General features: G+C 46.5%; 1 protein-coding gene across 2 annotated transcripts in view; it reads right to left on the bottom strand.

Moving 5' to 3' along the window:
• LOC132836056 (transportin-2) overlaps window positions 1-18,313 on the bottom strand; it is a 42,789-nt gene extending 24,476 nt beyond the window's left edge. Inside the window, exons 1-8 of one of the 2 annotated variants that reach the window (XM_060855298.1) lie at window positions 18,260-18,313; window positions 17,056-17,165; window positions 16,518-16,593; window positions 15,714-15,863; window positions 9,178-9,418; window positions 8,995-9,076; window positions 6,782-6,904; window positions 5,606-5,724 (exon numbers count right to left, since the gene is read on the bottom strand). In XM_060855298.1, the coding sequence (XP_060711281.1) occupies window positions 5,606-5,724; window positions 6,782-6,904; window positions 8,995-9,076; window positions 9,178-9,418; window positions 15,714-15,863; window positions 16,518-16,593; window positions 17,056-17,154 (890 nt within the window). In that variant the 5' untranslated portion in view covers window positions 17,155-17,165; window positions 18,260-18,313. Of the gene's footprint in view, window positions 1-5,605; window positions 5,725-6,781; window positions 6,905-8,994; window positions 9,077-9,177; window positions 9,419-15,713; window positions 15,864-16,517; window positions 16,594-17,055; window positions 17,166-18,096; window positions 18,184-18,259 lie in introns of those variants that run through there. The other variant, XM_060855297.1, reaches the window with a different exon arrangement.
• Between the last annotated feature and the right edge of the window lie 321 nt (window positions 18,314-18,634).

Genomic DNA, 18,634 nt, shown 5'->3' with positions numbered 1-18,634 from the left:
GGGGTCTTGGAGGGAGGTGAGCTGTATCCGCTGCTCCCAATGTGGCCTCCTCTACATTGGGGAGACAGGCTGCCTACTTGCGGAATGTTTCAGAGAACACCTCTGGGAGACCCGGACCAACCAACCCAAACGCCCTGTGGCTGAACTTTTAACGCCCCCCTCCCACTCCACCAAGGACATGCAGGTCCTTGGCCTCCTCCATCGCCAGACCATGGCAACACGACGCCTGGAGGAAGAGCACCTCATCTTCCGCCTAGGAACCCTCCAACCATACGGGATGAATGTAGATTTCTCCAGCTTGTTCATTTCCCCTTCCCCCACCTTGTCTGAGTCCCAACCCCCGGATTCAGCACCGCCCTCTTGACTTGCAATCTTCTTCCCAACCTCTCCGCCCCCACCCCCTCTCCGGCCTGTCACCCTCATCTTAACCTCCTTCCACCTATCGTATTCCCAGCACCCCTCCCCCAAATTCTCTCTCCCCCTCTCTTCCCCCCCACCCCATTTGTCTATCAGACCAACAGATACCATATCACTTGCCCTTCATTCCTCCCAAGAACATCTTGACATCAAGAACAGCTATGTAAGAATCCTACTCATTAACTACAGTGCAGCCTTCAACACTATTATCCCCTTGAGACTGATTATTAAACTTCGTGATCTCGGACTGAGCCCCACTCTCTGCAACTGGATCATCAGTTTCCTGACCCACAGGCCACAATCAGTGAAGACTGAGGACAATACTTCATCCTCACTAACACTCAACACTGGAGCCCCCCAGAGGCGAGTACTCAGCCCCCTACTGTACTCACTGTATACCCATAACTGTGTCACCAAATACCAAACTAATGCCATTTACAAGTTTGCTGAAGACACCACCATAGTCGGTTGAATCTCAGATGGTGATGAAACAGACTACAGACAGGAGGTGGAAGACCTGGAAAAATGGTGCACTGAGAGCAACCTAGCTCTCAATGCCGGCAAAACCAAGGAACTCATTATTGACTTTCAGCAGGATGTTACTCACACCCCCCCCCACACATTAACAGCACAGAGGTGGAATGAGTGGAGAGTGTCAAGCTCCTGAAAGTGGGCATCCACAACAAGCTTTCTTGGACTCTTCATATGGATACACTGGTTATAAAGGCTCAACAACATCTCTTCTTGCTCAGGCAGCTGAGGAAATTTGGCATGACGGTGAAAATCCTTGCCAACTTTTATAGGTGCACCATTGAGAGCATTCTGTCTGGAGGTATCACTACCTGGTATGACATATGTACCATTCAAGATCAGAGACGGTTACAGAGAGTGGTGAACTCAGCCCGGACAATCACAAAGGCCAACCTCCCATCTATAGAATCCATCTACCAGGCCCACTGTCAAGGAAAGGCCGGCAGCATTCTCAAAGATCCCTCCCACCCTGGCAATGTTTACCTACAACCTCTACCATCGGGAAGAAGGTACAGAAGCCTGAACACGCACCAGCTGGTTTGAAAACAGTTTCTACCCTATTGTTGTTAGAACACTGAATGGATTCACAAACTCTTAACATTTGCCTGTACCTGTGTTTTGGTTTTTGCTGCTGTTTGCCTATTGCTACCTAACTCGGTGATCTGCCTGTATTGCTCACAAGACAAAGCTTTTCACTGTGCCTCGGTACACGTGACAATAAATTCAATAAGTAAATAAATACCGAGGGTGGCAACTCTCAGGGATTTATGCACCTGGACACAGATCTCTGTTCATCTACACTACCCAGAATTTTACCATTAGCCCAATACCCTGCATTCCAGTTATTTCTTCCAAAGTGAATTACCTCACACTTATCAGCATTAAACCCCATTTGCCACTTCTCAGCCCAGCTCTGCATCTTATCTATGTCCCTCTGTAACCCACTGTCCATAACTCTGCCTACCTTAGTGTCATCCACAAATTTACTAACCCATCCCTCTCCACTCACATCCAGATCATTTATAAAAATGACAAACAGCAGTGGACCCAACACAGATTCTTGCGGCACACCACTGGTAACTGAACTCCAGGATGAACATTTCCCATCAACCATCACGGTCTTCTTTCAGCAAGCCAATTTCTGATCCAAATCACAAAATCACCTTCAATCAAGAAATTCCATATTTTGTGCATTAACCTACCGTGTGGAACCTTAATAAAAGCCTTAACAAAGTCCATATACACCACATCAACTGCGTTACCCTCATCCACCTGTTTGGTCACCATCTCGAAGAACTCAATAAAAGGTTGGGAAGCACGATCTCCCCTTCACAAAACTGTGTTGACTATCTCTAATCAAATTATTCCTCTCCAGATGATTATAAATCCTATCTCTTATGACCATTTCCAACACCTTACCCACAACTGAAGTAAGGCTCACCGGTCTATAATTACCAGGGTTGTCCCGACTCCCCTTCGTCAACAAGGGAACAACATTTGCTATCCTCCAGTCTTCTGGCACTACTCCTGTTAACAATGATGACGACATAAAGATCAAAACCAAAGGCTCTGCAATCTCCTTCCTGCCTTCCCAGAGAATGCGAGGATAAATCCCATATAATTTTGTAGCCTGTACCTCCGTATTCTCACTAACATTGCCCTTTCCCAATGGGAATACTGATGAAAAGTATTCATTAAGTACTTCCCCTATGTCCTCAGATTCCACACACAACTTCCCACTTTCTGTCTTTGATTAGCCCTAACCTTAGCTGAAAATGTGTTGCTGGTTAAAGCGCAGCAGGTCAGGCAGCATCCAAGGAACAGGAAATTCGACGTTTCGGGCACAAGCCCTTCATCAGGAATGAGGAGAGGGTGTCCAGCAGGCTAAGATAAAAGGTAGGGAGGAGGGACTTGGGGGAGGGGCGATGGAGATGTGATAGGTGGAAGGAGGTCAAGGTGACGGTGAAAGGCCGGAGTGGGGTGGGGGCGGAGAGGTTAGGAAGAAAATTGCAGGTTAGGAGGGCGGTGCTGAGTTCGAGGGAATCGACTGAGACAAGGTGGGGGGAGGGGAAATGAGGAAACTGGAGAAATCTGAGTTCATCCCTTGTGGTTGGAGGGAACCCTCCAACCACAAGGGATGCGCCTGGGAACCCTCCAACCACAAGGGATGAACTCAGATTTCTCCAGTTTCCTCATTTCCCCTCCCCCCACCTTGTCTCAGTCGATTCCCTCGAACTCAGCACCACCCTCCTAACCTGCAATCTTCTTCCTAACCTCTCCGCCCCCACCCCACTCCAGCCTACCACCCTCACCTTGACCTCCTTCCACCTATCACATCTCCATCGCCCCTCCCCCAAGTCCCTCCTCCCTACCTTTTATCTTAGCCTGCTGGACACACTTTCCTCATTCCTGATGAAGGGCTTGTGCCCGAAACGTCGATTCTCCTGCTCCTTGGATGCTGCCTGACATGCTGCGCTTTAACCAGCAACACATTTTCAGCTGTGATCTCCAGCATCTGCAGACCTCAATTTTTAGCCCTAATCTTACACTAGTAATTCTGTTGTGGTTCTGTTCGCCGAGCTGGAAGTTTTTGCTGCAAACGTTTCGTTCCCTGGCTAGGGAACATCAGTGCTATTGGAGCCTCCTGTGAAGTGCTGCTTTGATGTTTCTTCCGGTATTTATAGTGGTTTGTTCTTGCCGCTTCCGGGTATCTGTTTCAGCTGTAGTAGTTTGTATATGGGGTCCAGGTCCATGTGTCTGTTAATGGAGTTTGTGGATGAACGCCATGCCTCTAGGAATTCCCTGGTTGTTCTCTGTCTGGCTTGTCCTATGATGGTAGTGTTTTCCCAGTCAAATTCGTGTTCCTGGTTGTCTGAGTGTCATTTTGTGGCTAGCTGATGTTCATGGATGCGGATTGTTAGCTGTCTTCCTGTTTGTCCTATATAGTGTTTTGTGCAGTCCTTGCATGGTATTTTGTAAACTACGTTAGTTTGGCTCGTGCTGGCTATTGGGTCCTTTGTTCTAGTGAGTTGTTGTCTGAGTTTGGAAGTTGGCTTGTGTGCTGTTATGAGTCCTAAGGGTCGCAGTAGTCTGGCTGTCAGTTCTGAGACGCTCCTGACATATGGTAGTGTGGCTAGTCCTTTTGGTTGTGGCATGTCCTCGTTCCGTGGTCTATCTCTTAGGCATCTGGTGATAAAGATGCGTGGGTATCCGTTTTTGGCGAATACCTTGTATAGGTGTTCCTCTTCCTCTTTTCGCAGTTCTGGTGTACTGCAGTGTGTTGTGGCTCTTTTGAATAGTGTCCTGATGCAGCTTCGTTTGTGTGTGTTGGGGTGGTTACTTTCATAGTTTAGGACTTGGTCTGTGTGTGTTGGTTTCCTGTGTACCCTTGTGGTGAATTCTCCGTTGGGTGTTCTCTCTACTAACACGTCTAGGAATGGGAGTTGGCTATCCTTTTCCTCTTCTCTCGTGAATCGTATTCCTGTGAGTGTGGCGTTGATGATTCGGTGTGTTTTTTCTATTTCTGTGTTTTTGATGATTGCAAAGGTGTCATCGACGTATCTGATCCAGAGTTTGGGTTGGATTTGTGGTAGGGCTGTATGTTCTAACCTTTGCATAACTGCCTCCGCTATGAGTCCCGAGATTGGTGATCCCATGGGTGTTCCGTTGATTTGTTCGTATATCTGATTGCTGAATGTAAAGTGTGTGGTGAGGCACAGGTCTAGTAGTTTAAGTATGCCGTCTTTGTTGATAGGTTCGGCCTCCTGTGTTCTGTTATGTATGTCCAGTAGGTTGGCTATTGTTTCTCTGGCTTTACTGCGACCCTTAGGACTCATAACAGCACACAAGCCAACTTCCACACTCAGACAACAACTCACTAGAACAAAGGACCCAATAGCCAGCACGAGCCAAACTAACGTAGTTTACAAAATACCATGCAAGGACTGCACAAAACACTATATAGGACAAACAGGAAGACAGCTAACAATCCGCATCCATGAACATCAGCTAGCCACAAAACGACACGACCAGCTATCCCTAGTAGCCATACACTCAGACAACCAGGAACACGAATTTGACTGGGAAAACACTACCATCATAGGACAAGCCAGACAGAGAACAGCCAGGGAATTCCTAGAGGCATGGCGTTCATCCACAAACTCCATTAACAGACACATGGACCTGGACCCCATATACAAACCACTACAGCTGAAACTGACACCCGGAAGCGGCAAGAACATCCATCAACAGACACATCGACCTGGACCCCACATACAAACTACTACAGCTGAAACAGATACCCGGAAGCGGCAAGAACAAACCACTATAAATACCGGAAGAAACATCAAAGCAGCGCTTCACAGGAGGCTCCAATAGCACTGATGATGTTCCCTAGCCAGGGAACGAAACGTTTGCAGCAAAAACTTCCAGCTTGGCGAACAGAACCACAACAACGGACACCCGAGCTACAAATCTTCAACCAGACTTTAAACTAGTTATTCTTTTATTCCTGATATACCAATAGAAGGCCTTAGGATTTTATTTGATCCTATTCTCCAAGCTGGAGGCAAACTGGGCAGGTATCTGCCTAACATTTGGTGTGCTCTGAAGGCAGTCCAAGCCCTCCGTATGATCAATTCCAGCAACTGGCCCTTACTGTATTAGATGTCCTGACAGCGCCTCCTTACAGATCGGTTGTTCAGCCAGTGTCAGCCAGAACTCGCACGCTTCTAATGCCACGTTTTCATCAGCATCTTGTGTCCTCTGCAGCATATACTGAGTGTGTGAGGAGAGAGAACAGCAGGGAGTTAGAGAGTTCCTCAGCCTGACAGGCAAAAGATCCGCCAATGACTTAGACACCACCCAGCAACCCTACACCATACCCCCGAGCCTTCCAGAGAGCCAACTGCCCCAACCTCCACAGCAAATCCAGAAAGTCCATCCAAACTGTACCCCCCCCCTCAGAAATGTTCCTGCAGCCAGTTTGGAATTGGAGCTACTCTGATATCACCACCAGTCAGCGACTTGGATGGGTGTGGCTGTAGCCCACATCTGGCTCAAGTCCATGGACAGTGACTACACTCAGGGGCCTTCCCCACGGGGAAGAGGGAAATTCCACCCAAACCTGGCTGGGACCTCACCCACAGGGTATTCTAAACAGATGTTGGAGGATAAAATAAAAATAACATAGATGCTGGAAATCTGAAACAAATAAATCACTGGGTCGAGCTTGCTGAAGGACATGCCTTAATTCAGGACAGGACATCACACCGAGCCACTGCTACACTGGTGGGTATAGCACCTGAACAGTGCGGCTTTGTTCAAGGGGCTTACTTTGTGAGACGTGTGTCCAATTATTCCCCAGGTTCACTGCATGGGATATGTAACAAGGACTAAGTTTTCCTGGTGTCTTGGCCAATGTTCTTCATGAAATAACACCATAAACACCGTTTGGCAGTCTCCTCATTGAAGGATTCCATCTGCTCCATCAGAGACAACCCTTCTAGATCACCTCCTGATGCTGCATACTCCGTGTGAAAGTCAGCTGGAGAGCCGGTTTGCAGTGCACAGTGATGTCAGTCTGGGTTCAACTCCCACATTGGCTGAGGCTATCATAAAGGACTCCCTGTCTCAATCTCTCCACTTGCCTGAGCTCTTTAGGTTAAAATCACCACCAATGGGCCTCTCTCTCTCTCTGAGCAGCTTCATGCTCTGATAAGACTATGGCAATGTTACCTTTATCGTATAGAATACATTCACTCATATACATCACCACATGCCTGAACCATGTGAATACTACTTACATTGCAGTAAACACAATCTAGACACATACCTGGATTATGCTATGCATGTGTGGGATAAGTCGATCTATCCGAACCTCCAGCAGCATCACCAGCGCCCGACACACGTTCTTCCTCACCTCAGAATCGTCATCTGTTGCCAGTGCAAAGAGATGCTGCAGGAAACAAGCAGGACTTTCAGCTTCAGCACTGCTTAATGGAGAGGCTTCTGTTTAAGGGACTCATCACTGTTACTGGTCACTCCCAATGGCTAGCTAGGAACAGTTTTTAGTTGAAGGCTTGAAAGGGTTCAGAAAAAATTTATAAGGATGTTGCCAGGGTTGGAGGATTGGAGCTGTAGGGAGAGGGTGAACAGGCTGGGGCTGTTTTCCCTGGAGTGTTGGAGGCTGAGGGGTGACCTTATAGAGGTTTATAAAATCATGAGGGACATGGATAGGGTAAATAGACAAGATCTTTTCCCTGGGGTGAGGGAGTCTAGAAGTAGAGGATATAGGTTTAGGATGAGAGGGGAAGGATATAAAAGAGACCTTAGGGTCAACGTTTCCATGCAGAGAGTGGTGTATACATGGAATGAGCTGCCAGAGGAAGTAATGGAGACTGATACCATTTTAAATGTTGCAATTGTATCTGAATAGAATTTGGAGGGATATGGGCTGGACACTGGCAAGTGGGACGAGATTAGGTTGGGATACCTGTTCAGCACGGACGAGTTGGACATCTCGAAGAATATGACTCTAAAGTGACTTCTATACAAGCAGCTCACCTAGGCAGGTCGTGTCAAAGTTCAGCAAGGACATGAACACGATTGGCCTCTACATAACGACAGGGGCATCTCCAGGTTTCCCAGTGTAGTCACCATCACCATCAGTGGTAAAGTCACTGGACTAGTAACTCAAGGTCCCCATACCAATAGTGAAATTTGAATTCATTTAATACCGGAAATTAAAAGCTAGTCTAACAACCACCATGGAACCAACGTGGTTTAATAATATTCTGTGGGAAAGAATTCCACCATCTTACCTCACCTGACCTACACATGACTACAAACCTAGAGCAATGTGGACAACTCCCATCCACCCCTTGAAGGGGCAGAGCAAGCTTCCCAAATTCAGAGTAATTCGGAACGGGTAGTAAACGTGGCTCTGTCAGCACCACCCATCTCTCTCAAATTGTTAAAAATAATCACAGCTCCTTCTATCATCACAAGGACTGAAAGCCGAAGAGACAGCTGTGATGCACGTGCTCCTTCTTTAACACTCAAATAAAACAACTGAACTGTGACCCCAGTAAACTGTAGCTTCCTTTTAATGACAGCCATGTTTGGAATACATTTCATGGAAGTAAACTTTTGCAACATCCTAATATTTCACAGTTCTCAGTTATGTCATCAAATTACACCATTTTGGTCTGACCACTGTAGAGTAGCAAATTGCTTCAGTAGTATTCTGACCAAACAGATTTCCTTGTGATACTAGGCCAAGTGCCTTAAGACACCTTCTGTCAGAAAGCCAAAGCACTACTCAACGCCTCAAATCGGGCATTTCAACGCGACATAAAAAGACTTCGGGTACAAGGATCTCCGGGAACAAAGTCTGCACTTTGAGGCCCCACCACCTCTGCCATTGGGCATGTGTAGAGTCAGCTCGGTTTATACAGACTTTCAGCTGGATTCTCTCGATAGCAACCACAAGAAAGATCCTGAACTGCCTCCAAATCAGCTGCTGGTACTTCTGCCCAGGGTAGAAAGAGAGCTGTTGGCATATATATTTGAAGAAGTAACAAAGGGGATTGATGAGGGCAGATCAGTGGGCGTGATCTATACGGAGGGGTGACCTTATAGAAGTTTATAAAATCATGAGGGACATGGATAGGTAAATAGACAAAATAGTTTCCCTGGGATGGGGGAGTCCAGAACTAGAGGGTATAGGTTTAGGGTGAGAGGGGAAAGATTTAAAAGGGGCCTAAGGGGCAACTTTTTGACACAGAGGGTGGTGCGTGTATGGAATGAACTCTCAGAGCAAGTGGTGGAGGCTGGTACAATTATAACATTTAAAAAAGCATCTGGATGAGTTTATGAATAGAGAGAACTTCGAGGGATTTGGGCCAAATCCTGGCAAATGGGACAAAGTTAGTTTAGGATATCTGGTCAGCATAGACTGCAGGGTCTGTTCCCATGCTGTGCATCTCTCAGACTCTATACGACTGACTGAGACAATAGTTCTTATCTATTACACAAATATTCTACCTCAATGAAGGTATCGACATTGTCCATCAGTGCCTGAGCCCTTCCGATGATGAACTGATTCACACAAGCGATTGCGTGGGACCTAGGAGGAAAAAGAGGTACAGGTATGAATTGTGACCTTACGCTATTCCAGGTCATTTCCTCTTCACCACAGTTCAGGAACAGGATGCAACAAACTCGTACCTGATTTTAGGACTACAGTGTTTGAAAAACTGCAGGAACTTGGGAATCATGATGTTGAGGGGTCTATTCAGGGCATCACTATCCAGCATCTCTGATGAATCCTCACAAATCTTCTGTAGAGCTCCAAAGGCTCCCTCACAAGTATTATAGTCCTCAGAATTGAGTAGGTTACAGAGTTGAGGCAGGAGCTCTGGCCAAGCTTGGAGCTCTCCCTTTGAGGCAATGGTAGTAATCAAAATACCTGCAGAAACCAGACTATAAAAGGTCAGGCACATACCTGCATTTTAACAGAGCAATGATTCTGGCAAGGATCACTCACACAATGACCTGGGTGTGTGAAAGGCAGGTTGGGGAGAGAAACAAATGCTGATCAGAGCACTCAAACCCACAACTGTATTCCAGATCAACGATCGCTAATTTTGAATCCTAAAACATGATGAATTTGAAGGAAAGCACTTGGATTCCCAGACATGGGCAGATATACAACATGCAACCAACTGAGTCAAATCTGTCTACGGCTTCAATAGGTACATGCAATGATTAAAGCACTACACATACATCTACATCTTATTTGCCTGTAGCTCTGCATTGGGACTCCATTAGAACTAAGATCCTGCAGCAGATTGCAGCCCTCAATATTGAAGACTGTACAGATATAATCACTGTGACAGTACAACTACAACACACAATTATAAAAGTGCTTACAATGCAGAAGTACAGCCCATGAGTTCTGAAGAAACTACTGAACTTCAGAATTAAACTTAACCACAAAACCTTCTGACTACAAGAGGACACAGCCTGAGGATATACTGCCAGGCACGTTCTTTTAAGGGTGGGGGAGGGTCTAAGACTTGTGCCTCGTTTATTGAGACCAAGTTAAAATTAGAGCAAGTGCTAAAACTTGAACACTGTCAGAAATTCTCATTTGCTTGACGAGCAGTTATTCACAGGAAGAAAGCACTGTGCAAGATAAGAAGGAACTCTGCGGATGGTTACAACTGTTGAGAGATATACTATCATTTACGCGGAAGTTCTCAACTTAAGCTCGTAACTAATTAAGAATTCAACTTAATCAAATTATCAATAAAGTAAGAGCTTACTGTATACTTGCGGCTCACAGTTACTGTTTGCACAGTCCATTCTGCATATACCAAAAGGGGCTATATGAATGCAACCAGCAGGATTTGCAGACATATCTGAGGTTTGGCAGACATGTCAAGTCAAACGGTGTGGTGTTGGAAAAGCACAGCCAGTCAGGCAGCATCTGAGAGCAGGAGAATCGACATTTCAGGCATCAGCCCTTCATCAGGAATTTCTGATGCTCCTCGGATGCTGCCTGACCAGTTGTGCTTTTCCAGCGCCACACTCTGACTCTCATCTCCAGACCTCACTTTCTCCTAGTGATGTTGAGTCTGTTCATTTCATGCAAAACAGTATAAGCAAAGTTTAAATTGCAGATTAATAAATGAGAGAGAGACACAGAGAGAGACACAGAGAGAAAAATATAAAAAATAACGGCATTGCTCATTTCAATATTTTTGAACTGGATGTTAAGCTGCCATTGCTTTCTATATTTCATTTGAAAGCTGTTAAGGAAGCATTATTCCTATTGTAGGCTGGATTAGCTTTATATTAAATCAGACAGAAATGCTTCAATACCAAGGGGTTACTTTTACTTGAACAATGCATCTCAACAAACAGGAGTCACTTGTATATGGATAAAGTGTTAAAATTGGTAAGTTTCAAAGCAAACATTAAAATGGATAATCTTTAATGCACTTTGACAAGACTTCAATAAGGCACTCAGCAATTTTCCTCAAGGTAGACTATTTAGCAAGGTTAGATCACACGGAATACAGGGAGAACTAGCTGGAAGGTGGGTGGTGGAGGGCTGCTTTTCACACTGGAGATCTGTGACCAATGGAGTGCCACAATGATCGGTGCTGTGCCCACTGCTTTTCATCATTTATATAAATGATGTGGATAGGAACATAGGAGGTATAGTTAGTAAGTTAGCAGATGACACCAAATTTGGAAGCATAGTGGACAGCAAAGAAGGTTACCTCAGATCGCAATGGGATATTGATCAAATGGGCCAATGGGCTGAGGAGTGGCAGATGGAGTTTAATTTCGATAAATGTGACGTGCTGCATTTTGGAAAAGCAAATCAGAGCAGGACTCATTCACTTAATGGTAAGGGGAGTGTTGCTGAACAAAGAGACCTTAGAGGGCAGGTTCACAGTTCCTTGAAAGTGGAGTCGCAGATAGATAGGATATTGAAGATGGTGTTTGGTATGCTTTCCTTTATTGGTCACTGCATTGAGTATGGGAGTTGAGAGGTCATGTTGCAGCAGTACGTTAGTTAGGCCACTTTTGGAATACTACGGGCAATTCTGGCCTCTCTGCAGTAGGAAGGATGTTTTGAAACTTGAAAGGATTCAGTAAAAGATTTACAGGAACATTGCCAGAGTTGGATGCTTTGAGCACTTGGGAGATGCTGAACAGGCTGGGGCTGTTTTCCCTGGAGCGTCGGAGGCTGAGGGGTGACCTTATCGAAGTTTATAAGGTCATGAGGGGCACGGATAGGATAAATAGACAATGTATTTTCCCTGGGGTGAGGGAGTCCGGAACTAGAAGGCATAGGTTTAGGGTGAGAGAGTAAATATATAAGAGACCGAAGAAACAACGTTTTCATGCAGAGGATGGTACGTGTGTGGAATGAGCTGCCAGAGGAAGTGGTGGAGGCTGGTACAATTACAACATTTAAAAGGCATCTGGATGGTTATATGAATAGGAAGGGTTTAGAGGGATATGGACCAAGTGCTGGCAAATGGCACGAGATTAATTGAGGCTATTTGGTCAGCATGGACAAGTCAGAGCAAAGGGTCTATTTCTGTGCTGTACATCTCGATCACTCTGTGCCTGAGAGCTTTATATCACTCATCACTTCAGGGGTTTCTATTGGTCAGAGTGTTTCATGCCAGGCTTTGAGCCAAAATTCCCATCTAACCTTTCGTGAGGATTTAACCTGCCAATTTTTCCCTTCAAATCGAATGAAATAGGACTCTTGGCCCTTCGAGCCTGCTCTGCCATTCAGTAAGATCACGGGGGATCCAAGTAGCTGATCTTCACTTCAACTCTACACTCTTAAGATTTCTGCCCACCGGCCACGGCCCTGATAATATTAAATCTGTCTCCTGCAAGTACAGTTACCAGTGTTCCAGACCAAGTCTTCGTAATGCTCTGTATAACTGAAGTATTCCCTTGCATTCAATTCCCCTTCCAAAAAACAGAAAGCTACAGTATTAGCTTTCCGAATTATTTGCTGGACCTGCATACTAACTTTTGCAACTCATGCATTGGAACACCAAAATCTTTGCTGACTTCTGACCATGTACAGGACTTCTATTTGTGCCATGTACAATTTCACGTCGTTCCACATTTACACCATTTGCTAGATCTTTGTCCACACATTTAACCTATCCCTATCCCCTTGGAGGCTTCACAACTCACTTTCCTGTCTGGGTGTCACCAGTAAATTTAACTACGGTATGGTCAGTCCTTGCAATTTATAAGAATTATTTTGAAAAAAAAGAGTTGAGACCCCATGACTGACATCACTTGTGAAATCCTGTCAATCAGAAAAAGACCCATTTATTCATTCTCGGATGTTAGCTAGCCAATCTTCCACCTCACCAACACATTACTACCTACACTATGAGCTTCTCATTTACACAATAACTTTTGTGCCACTTTATCAAATGCCACAATAAGTACAAAACATCCACTGATTCACCTTTCCCACTATGCCAGTTCTTGTTCAAATCATTCTAATTGAGTTAGTTAAACAGGATTTTCCTTTGACAAAACCATATTGGCCCTGCCTTGAAATTATCCAAGTGGCCTGTTATAACATCCTTAATAAAAGCTTCAACATTTCCCCGATGACAGATCTTAAGCCAACTTGGCATGCTGTTTCTTTTTCTGCTTCTCTCCTTTTGAAGGAGAGTTGTATTAATTTTCCAACCTAAAGGAGCCTTCCTTGCACGCAATGAGTTTTCAAAAATTACATTCAACTATCTCACTAGCTTAACTATACAAGAGGTCTAAACCAAAAAAAAAATCGCTGCAGAAAATCAGCACGACTGGCAGTATCGACTAAGAGAAAACAAAAGAGTTCAGTGACACTTCTTCAGAACCCTTACCTCACTTACAACTTCTTTTAAGACACCAAGATGAAACAAGGTGTTAGGAACTTGTCAACTTGCTGTTTTAACATTTTACTCAGTAATGTCTGCTGGTAATTGTAATTTTCCTGTGGTTTGTCCTCCCTTTCAACTCCTATTATTTTTAGAATCATCGAATCCCTACACAGTGTGGAAGCAGGTCATTCAGCCCATTGAGTCCGCAGTGACCCTCTGAAGACCATCTCTCCCAGATCCACCTCCTGCAGCCTATAACCCTGCATTTCCTATGACTAACCCACCTAACCTGCACATCCTTGGACTGCAGAAGGATGCCAGAGCACCCGCACAGACACAGGAAAAACATTCAAACTCCATACAGACAGACAGAGTCACCAGAGGGTTGACTCAAACCTGGGTCCTTGGCACTGTAAGGCATCAGTGCTGACCACGAAGCCACTGTACCACGTTGTCCTTGGTAAAGATCAATACAAACTCTGTTCAAATTGTCCCATCTCTTTACTTTTTAGTGTTTCCTTAAAGCACCTGAAGACACTTTTCCTGTCTGCTTTTATACCTTTGGCTAACTTACTCTCATTGTATTTATCCCCCTCAATCTTTTAGTAACTTGTTTTTGGTTTTTTTTTCCTATATCCTAACCGATCTTTAGACCTGTCACTCATCTTTGCACGGTATGACTTTTCCTTGAATTGTATCCTCTGACTTTGTTAACCCATCCCAACTTGCCAGCTCACCTTCACTAGCTGTGCTTTCATGCCCTTAACTGCCCTCATTTTAACTCAAAACAGTTTTGGACCCACACAGCTCTCCCTTAAACCGAATGTAAATTCGATCAGATTACAGTCACTGCTATTCAGGGTGCCTTCACTCTGGGGTCAGCATTTACTGCCGTCTCTCTGCCCAAACCCAGGTCTACAACAATCTGCTCTCTTGGCCAGCATCATTATACTGGTTTAAGAAATGGTCCCAAAGATATTCAATTCACTCACCCAGACCATTTTCATCTTTTTTCCCCTCCAGTCTACACAGATAAATAATTGCTGCACCCTTTGGATAAGCCAGCATTTGTTTTTCTTGATACTCTGTCCTACTGATTACTGTTGGGGGACCACACAGCTCCTACATCTGGGCTTTGTGAAATTAGGTCATCCCTCTTCATTCTGTTATTATCACCTTTAATTAACAGAGGCACTCCTCCACTGTTTCCTGGCTGTCCTAAAAGCCAATGTACCCTTCAATATTCAGGTCATCTTGCAGCCACATTTCAGTAACGGTCAAAAGATCATAGTTATCTCAATTTTTCCTCCTGGCTCATCTTTTGTTTCACATGTTATATGAATTTAAAATAACCTTTAAATTTTGCTCTTATGTTTGAACTCTATAGTTTTATCTGATCCACTCTTAGATCTGTATTCTCTATCCCTTCCTGTTAAAGTCCTAGCATATTTAACAGTAATTCCTTCCTCTTGCCCACCTCCCCCCTCCCCAACTCACCCACCCCAGTTCACAACTTCCCAAATTTAGGACATTGTCCCCACTATCTAGTTTTAAATCTACTCTACTTCACAAGACCACCAATCCCAGTACAGTTGGAGTGTAGATCATTCCAATGGTGTAGTTCACTTTCCCCAGGATCGGTGTCAGTGTCCCACAGGTCAGAGAAAATGTCTGCCACATCTTTGTTCTTTTGTTTGACATTTGGGCATAGCTGACAAAGCTCATGTATTGCCCATCTCCAATGGCCCCTGAGCTGAGTGGCTTGCTGGGAGTGTTATCAATTGTAGCCCAGGCTAGAGGAGGGTGGCAAATTTCCTTCCCAAAGGCCACTTTTACAGTAATTTAAAACACAGTTACAAACCCAGATTTATTATTTGAATTCAAATGCCATGAGCTGCCATGATGCATTTTGAACCCTGTGCCCAGAGCAGAAGCCTGCATCTGTGGTTTACTAGTGAGGTAACATCAGTACTCCTCTATATTTCCTATAAATAGCTAAAGGAAACATCTAATTGCGTTCTCACAATGTGTAGATAAAATGTTCACTCCACCAGCAGTTGCCTGTCATGCTGGATACTGCAGACCATCAGGATTCATCAGCAGAGAGAGACAGGACAGAACCAGGCAGGCACACCATACCCCCCAACAGGGTGGCCTTCAACACAATCATTGAAAACTTTGTAAACAGGCCACGGCCAGAACACAAGAGAGAACTTCGTATTCGACTATACAGGTTGCAATGTTACGTAGGAGTTTCTCAATCAACTCCTGGCAGAACATCAGATCCCACAAAGCAGTGATTCAGAGAAGCCAGTGTCTGGTTAGTTCAGTTACCTATGGTCGCTCTGATGAGTGGAGAGGCATCCCCAATGTTGTTCAAACACTCCTGCTTGATAAAGTCAGCAACACCCTGTGGGAAACTCTGGTAGTGAGCCTTGACATTGTTCTTCAGAATGAGGCCACTGAGGGACCGGGTTGGTTCATCTAAAGAGGGAAACAACACAACATTACTGGAATGATCCCATGTCATCAATACCATCGTAATAAGCGGCACACTCGGAGGGCTGTTACTAGTTAAAAGCAACACTAGCTTGTTACATTGGATACAGGCACAGCATTTGGCTTTTCAGCCCACCCAATCAAGAGTGTGCCTTTGGAAACACCATCAGGCAGTAATGTCGGGAGGGCAGCACAGTGGCTCAGGGGTTAGCACTGTTGCCTCACAGCACCAGGATCCCAGGTTCGATCCCAGCCTTGGACAACTGTGTGGAGTTTGTACATTCTCTCAATGTCTGCCTGGGTTTCCTCCCACAATGCAAAGACGTGCAGGTTAGGTGAATTGGCCATGCTAAATTGCCCATGGTGCTCAGGGATGTATATGTTAGGTGCATTAGCCGGGGGAAATTTAGGGTTGGGGAATGGGTTACTCTTTGGAGGTTGGAGTAGACTTGTTGGGCCGAAGGGCCTGTTTCCACACTGTAGGGAATCTAATCCACACTGTAAATGGTTACAGAGGGCAGGCAGCATTCACCTTGTATCCTGGCATAGACTGGCTGAATCATTGTTTCACCAGGAGATTGGCAAAGGGGAAATAGGCATGTCTTTTTAATGAAGTAAGGAATGTAAAATGAACAGCACCTTCAGATTTCAGTCTGGTCAGGACGAAGATCAAGTAGTTGTTGAAGTCTGGATACTGATTCAGCTGCTCCAATTTCTGGAAGTGAAGCTCAGGATAAAGCAACATAATACTGAAATTCTCACCCAACAAACTAAAAGGTGTGATAACACAAACAAAAGCAACTAAACTCAATCATTATCCACTTCCTGCACTAGAAGAGACAGAGGATAGCGAGCAAGATCAAATCCATACAGCTACAGATGGCTGACACTGCAGGCAAATTCTGAATGGGGAAAATTTCCCACAAACAGCCACGGCACAAGAGCTGACTTCTCTTCCCAACATCCAAAGTCTCCACTAAAAATGTGCAGTGTGCATCAGGTACTAGACAGTATCACAGTAATTGCCCAATGATTATGCAACATCATCTGTCAAACTTTTAACTGTCATTCAGAAGCTCAAAGGCAGCAAGCATGACCAAAGAGGGAGATGAAATTAAGTGAAAATTAGGACTATACAGATAGCTGAACAGTTTGAATCTTTGAACAGACAGGATACTTGTTGCACTGCACGCTGTGTTGCAGTGTCTGGCGACTGAGAGTCTTTGAGCAGCTGAAGAACTTGCTGAAGACCCTGCTCATCAGGCTGCCACTCCATCACGAATATTCCTGGAAAGAGAAGCAAGTTACTGAAAGACCGTCACAAGAAATGAGGATGGGCTAATTCACCTGACCACAACGCAGACACCTCACCAACACTTCCACCTTTTGCAAAAATCACACCGCTATCCCTGCATCATGCCACGCTGCCTACATTCCCCTTTCTCCTCCCCCTGAATGCCTCATTCCAATCTCTGAAAGAGTCACTAGCAGCACAACAGATCTTTACAAAAGGATGAGTGTTTCCTGTTGCGCTGAGTGGGATTAGACTGAGCAGCCTCAGCCAATATTGAGAAACCGCAGCCATTTGACCCCAAGAGCCCTCAGCAACCCCTTCCATAGCGTTGCATTCAGACCCATGGGGCATCACAAAGGCCGGACTGCCCTTTACCAAGCACCAGAATGTCTGCTCCTTAAGCAAGGTTTGGTTAACAGCAGCATCACTGTCAGAAGGTGCTGACCGTGAGCTCTCACAGACAAGAAGCTGGTCATTTGAAGCACAGCCACAATTGCCCAGATCGACAGCACAGTATTCAGCAGGAGGTACCAGTCATTACAGTACACTCCTGAGGGGCGGAAGGGTCACACAGAGATGTCCTGCCTCATGTAACAGGGGGTTTATACAGAAGGGTTTATCCCCACGAGGCAAACTCCTTATCCCAAAGAGAGGCCCCGGGTCCATGGTCTAATACAGTCTGGGTGGTAATTATAACACCACCCCCACCCCGGGGGGGGGGGGGGGGGGGCAGCCGCTCTGGGAGCAGGCCCCGCTCCAGGAATGGAGCCCGGGGCCTAAGGCCTGCACTCGAGGCTGCGGCTGGAAACGGAGCACAACGCAGGCCGCAGCCTCGGGCTGGCGGAGGATCGGGATGCCCTGCCCCGGGGCCACTCCCTCCTCCCTCCATCCTCCATCCATCCAGGCCCGGTGCCGCTCACTCACCGGCCGCAGGCCAAAGCCCCGGCGTCCTCTGACGGTCCCTCCCCACAATGGGCTGCTCGCTGCCGCCGCCGCCGCCGCCTTGACTCCGCCCCCTCCCACAGACCCCGCCCCCTTCTCGCGCGCGCGCGCACTCACTCACACGCAGCGACCAATCGGTGCCAACCTGCACGTCACCCGGTGTCGGGGTCCCGCGCTGTCCGGCCGCCGCCGATGCTCGCGCGCGGTGTCGTGGCCCCTCCCCCGTGTCTGATATCGCGGTCCCGCTCCCCCCCCCCCCCCCCGGTGCCCGGTAACACGGTCCCGCTCCCCCCCCGGTGCCCGGTAACACGGTCCCGCTCCCCCCGGTGCCCGGTAACGCGGTCCCGCTCCCCCCCGGTGCCCGGTAACGCGGTCCCGCTCCCCCCCCCCCGGTGCCCGGTAACACGGTCCCGCTCCCCCCCCCCGGTGCCCGGTAACACGGTCCCGCTCCCCCCCCCGGTGCCCGGTATCACGGTCCCGCTCCCCCCCGGTGCCCGGTAACACGGTCCCGCTCCCCCCC

The sequence above is a fragment of the Hemiscyllium ocellatum genome, chromosome 45 (assembly GCF_020745735.1).
Source record: "Hemiscyllium ocellatum isolate sHemOce1 chromosome 45, sHemOce1.pat.X.cur, whole genome shotgun sequence".
Classification (NCBI taxonomy): Eukaryota; Metazoa; Chordata; class Chondrichthyes; order Orectolobiformes; family Hemiscylliidae; genus Hemiscyllium; species Hemiscyllium ocellatum.
This window is presented reverse-complemented; position numbering and strand designations above follow the sequence as displayed.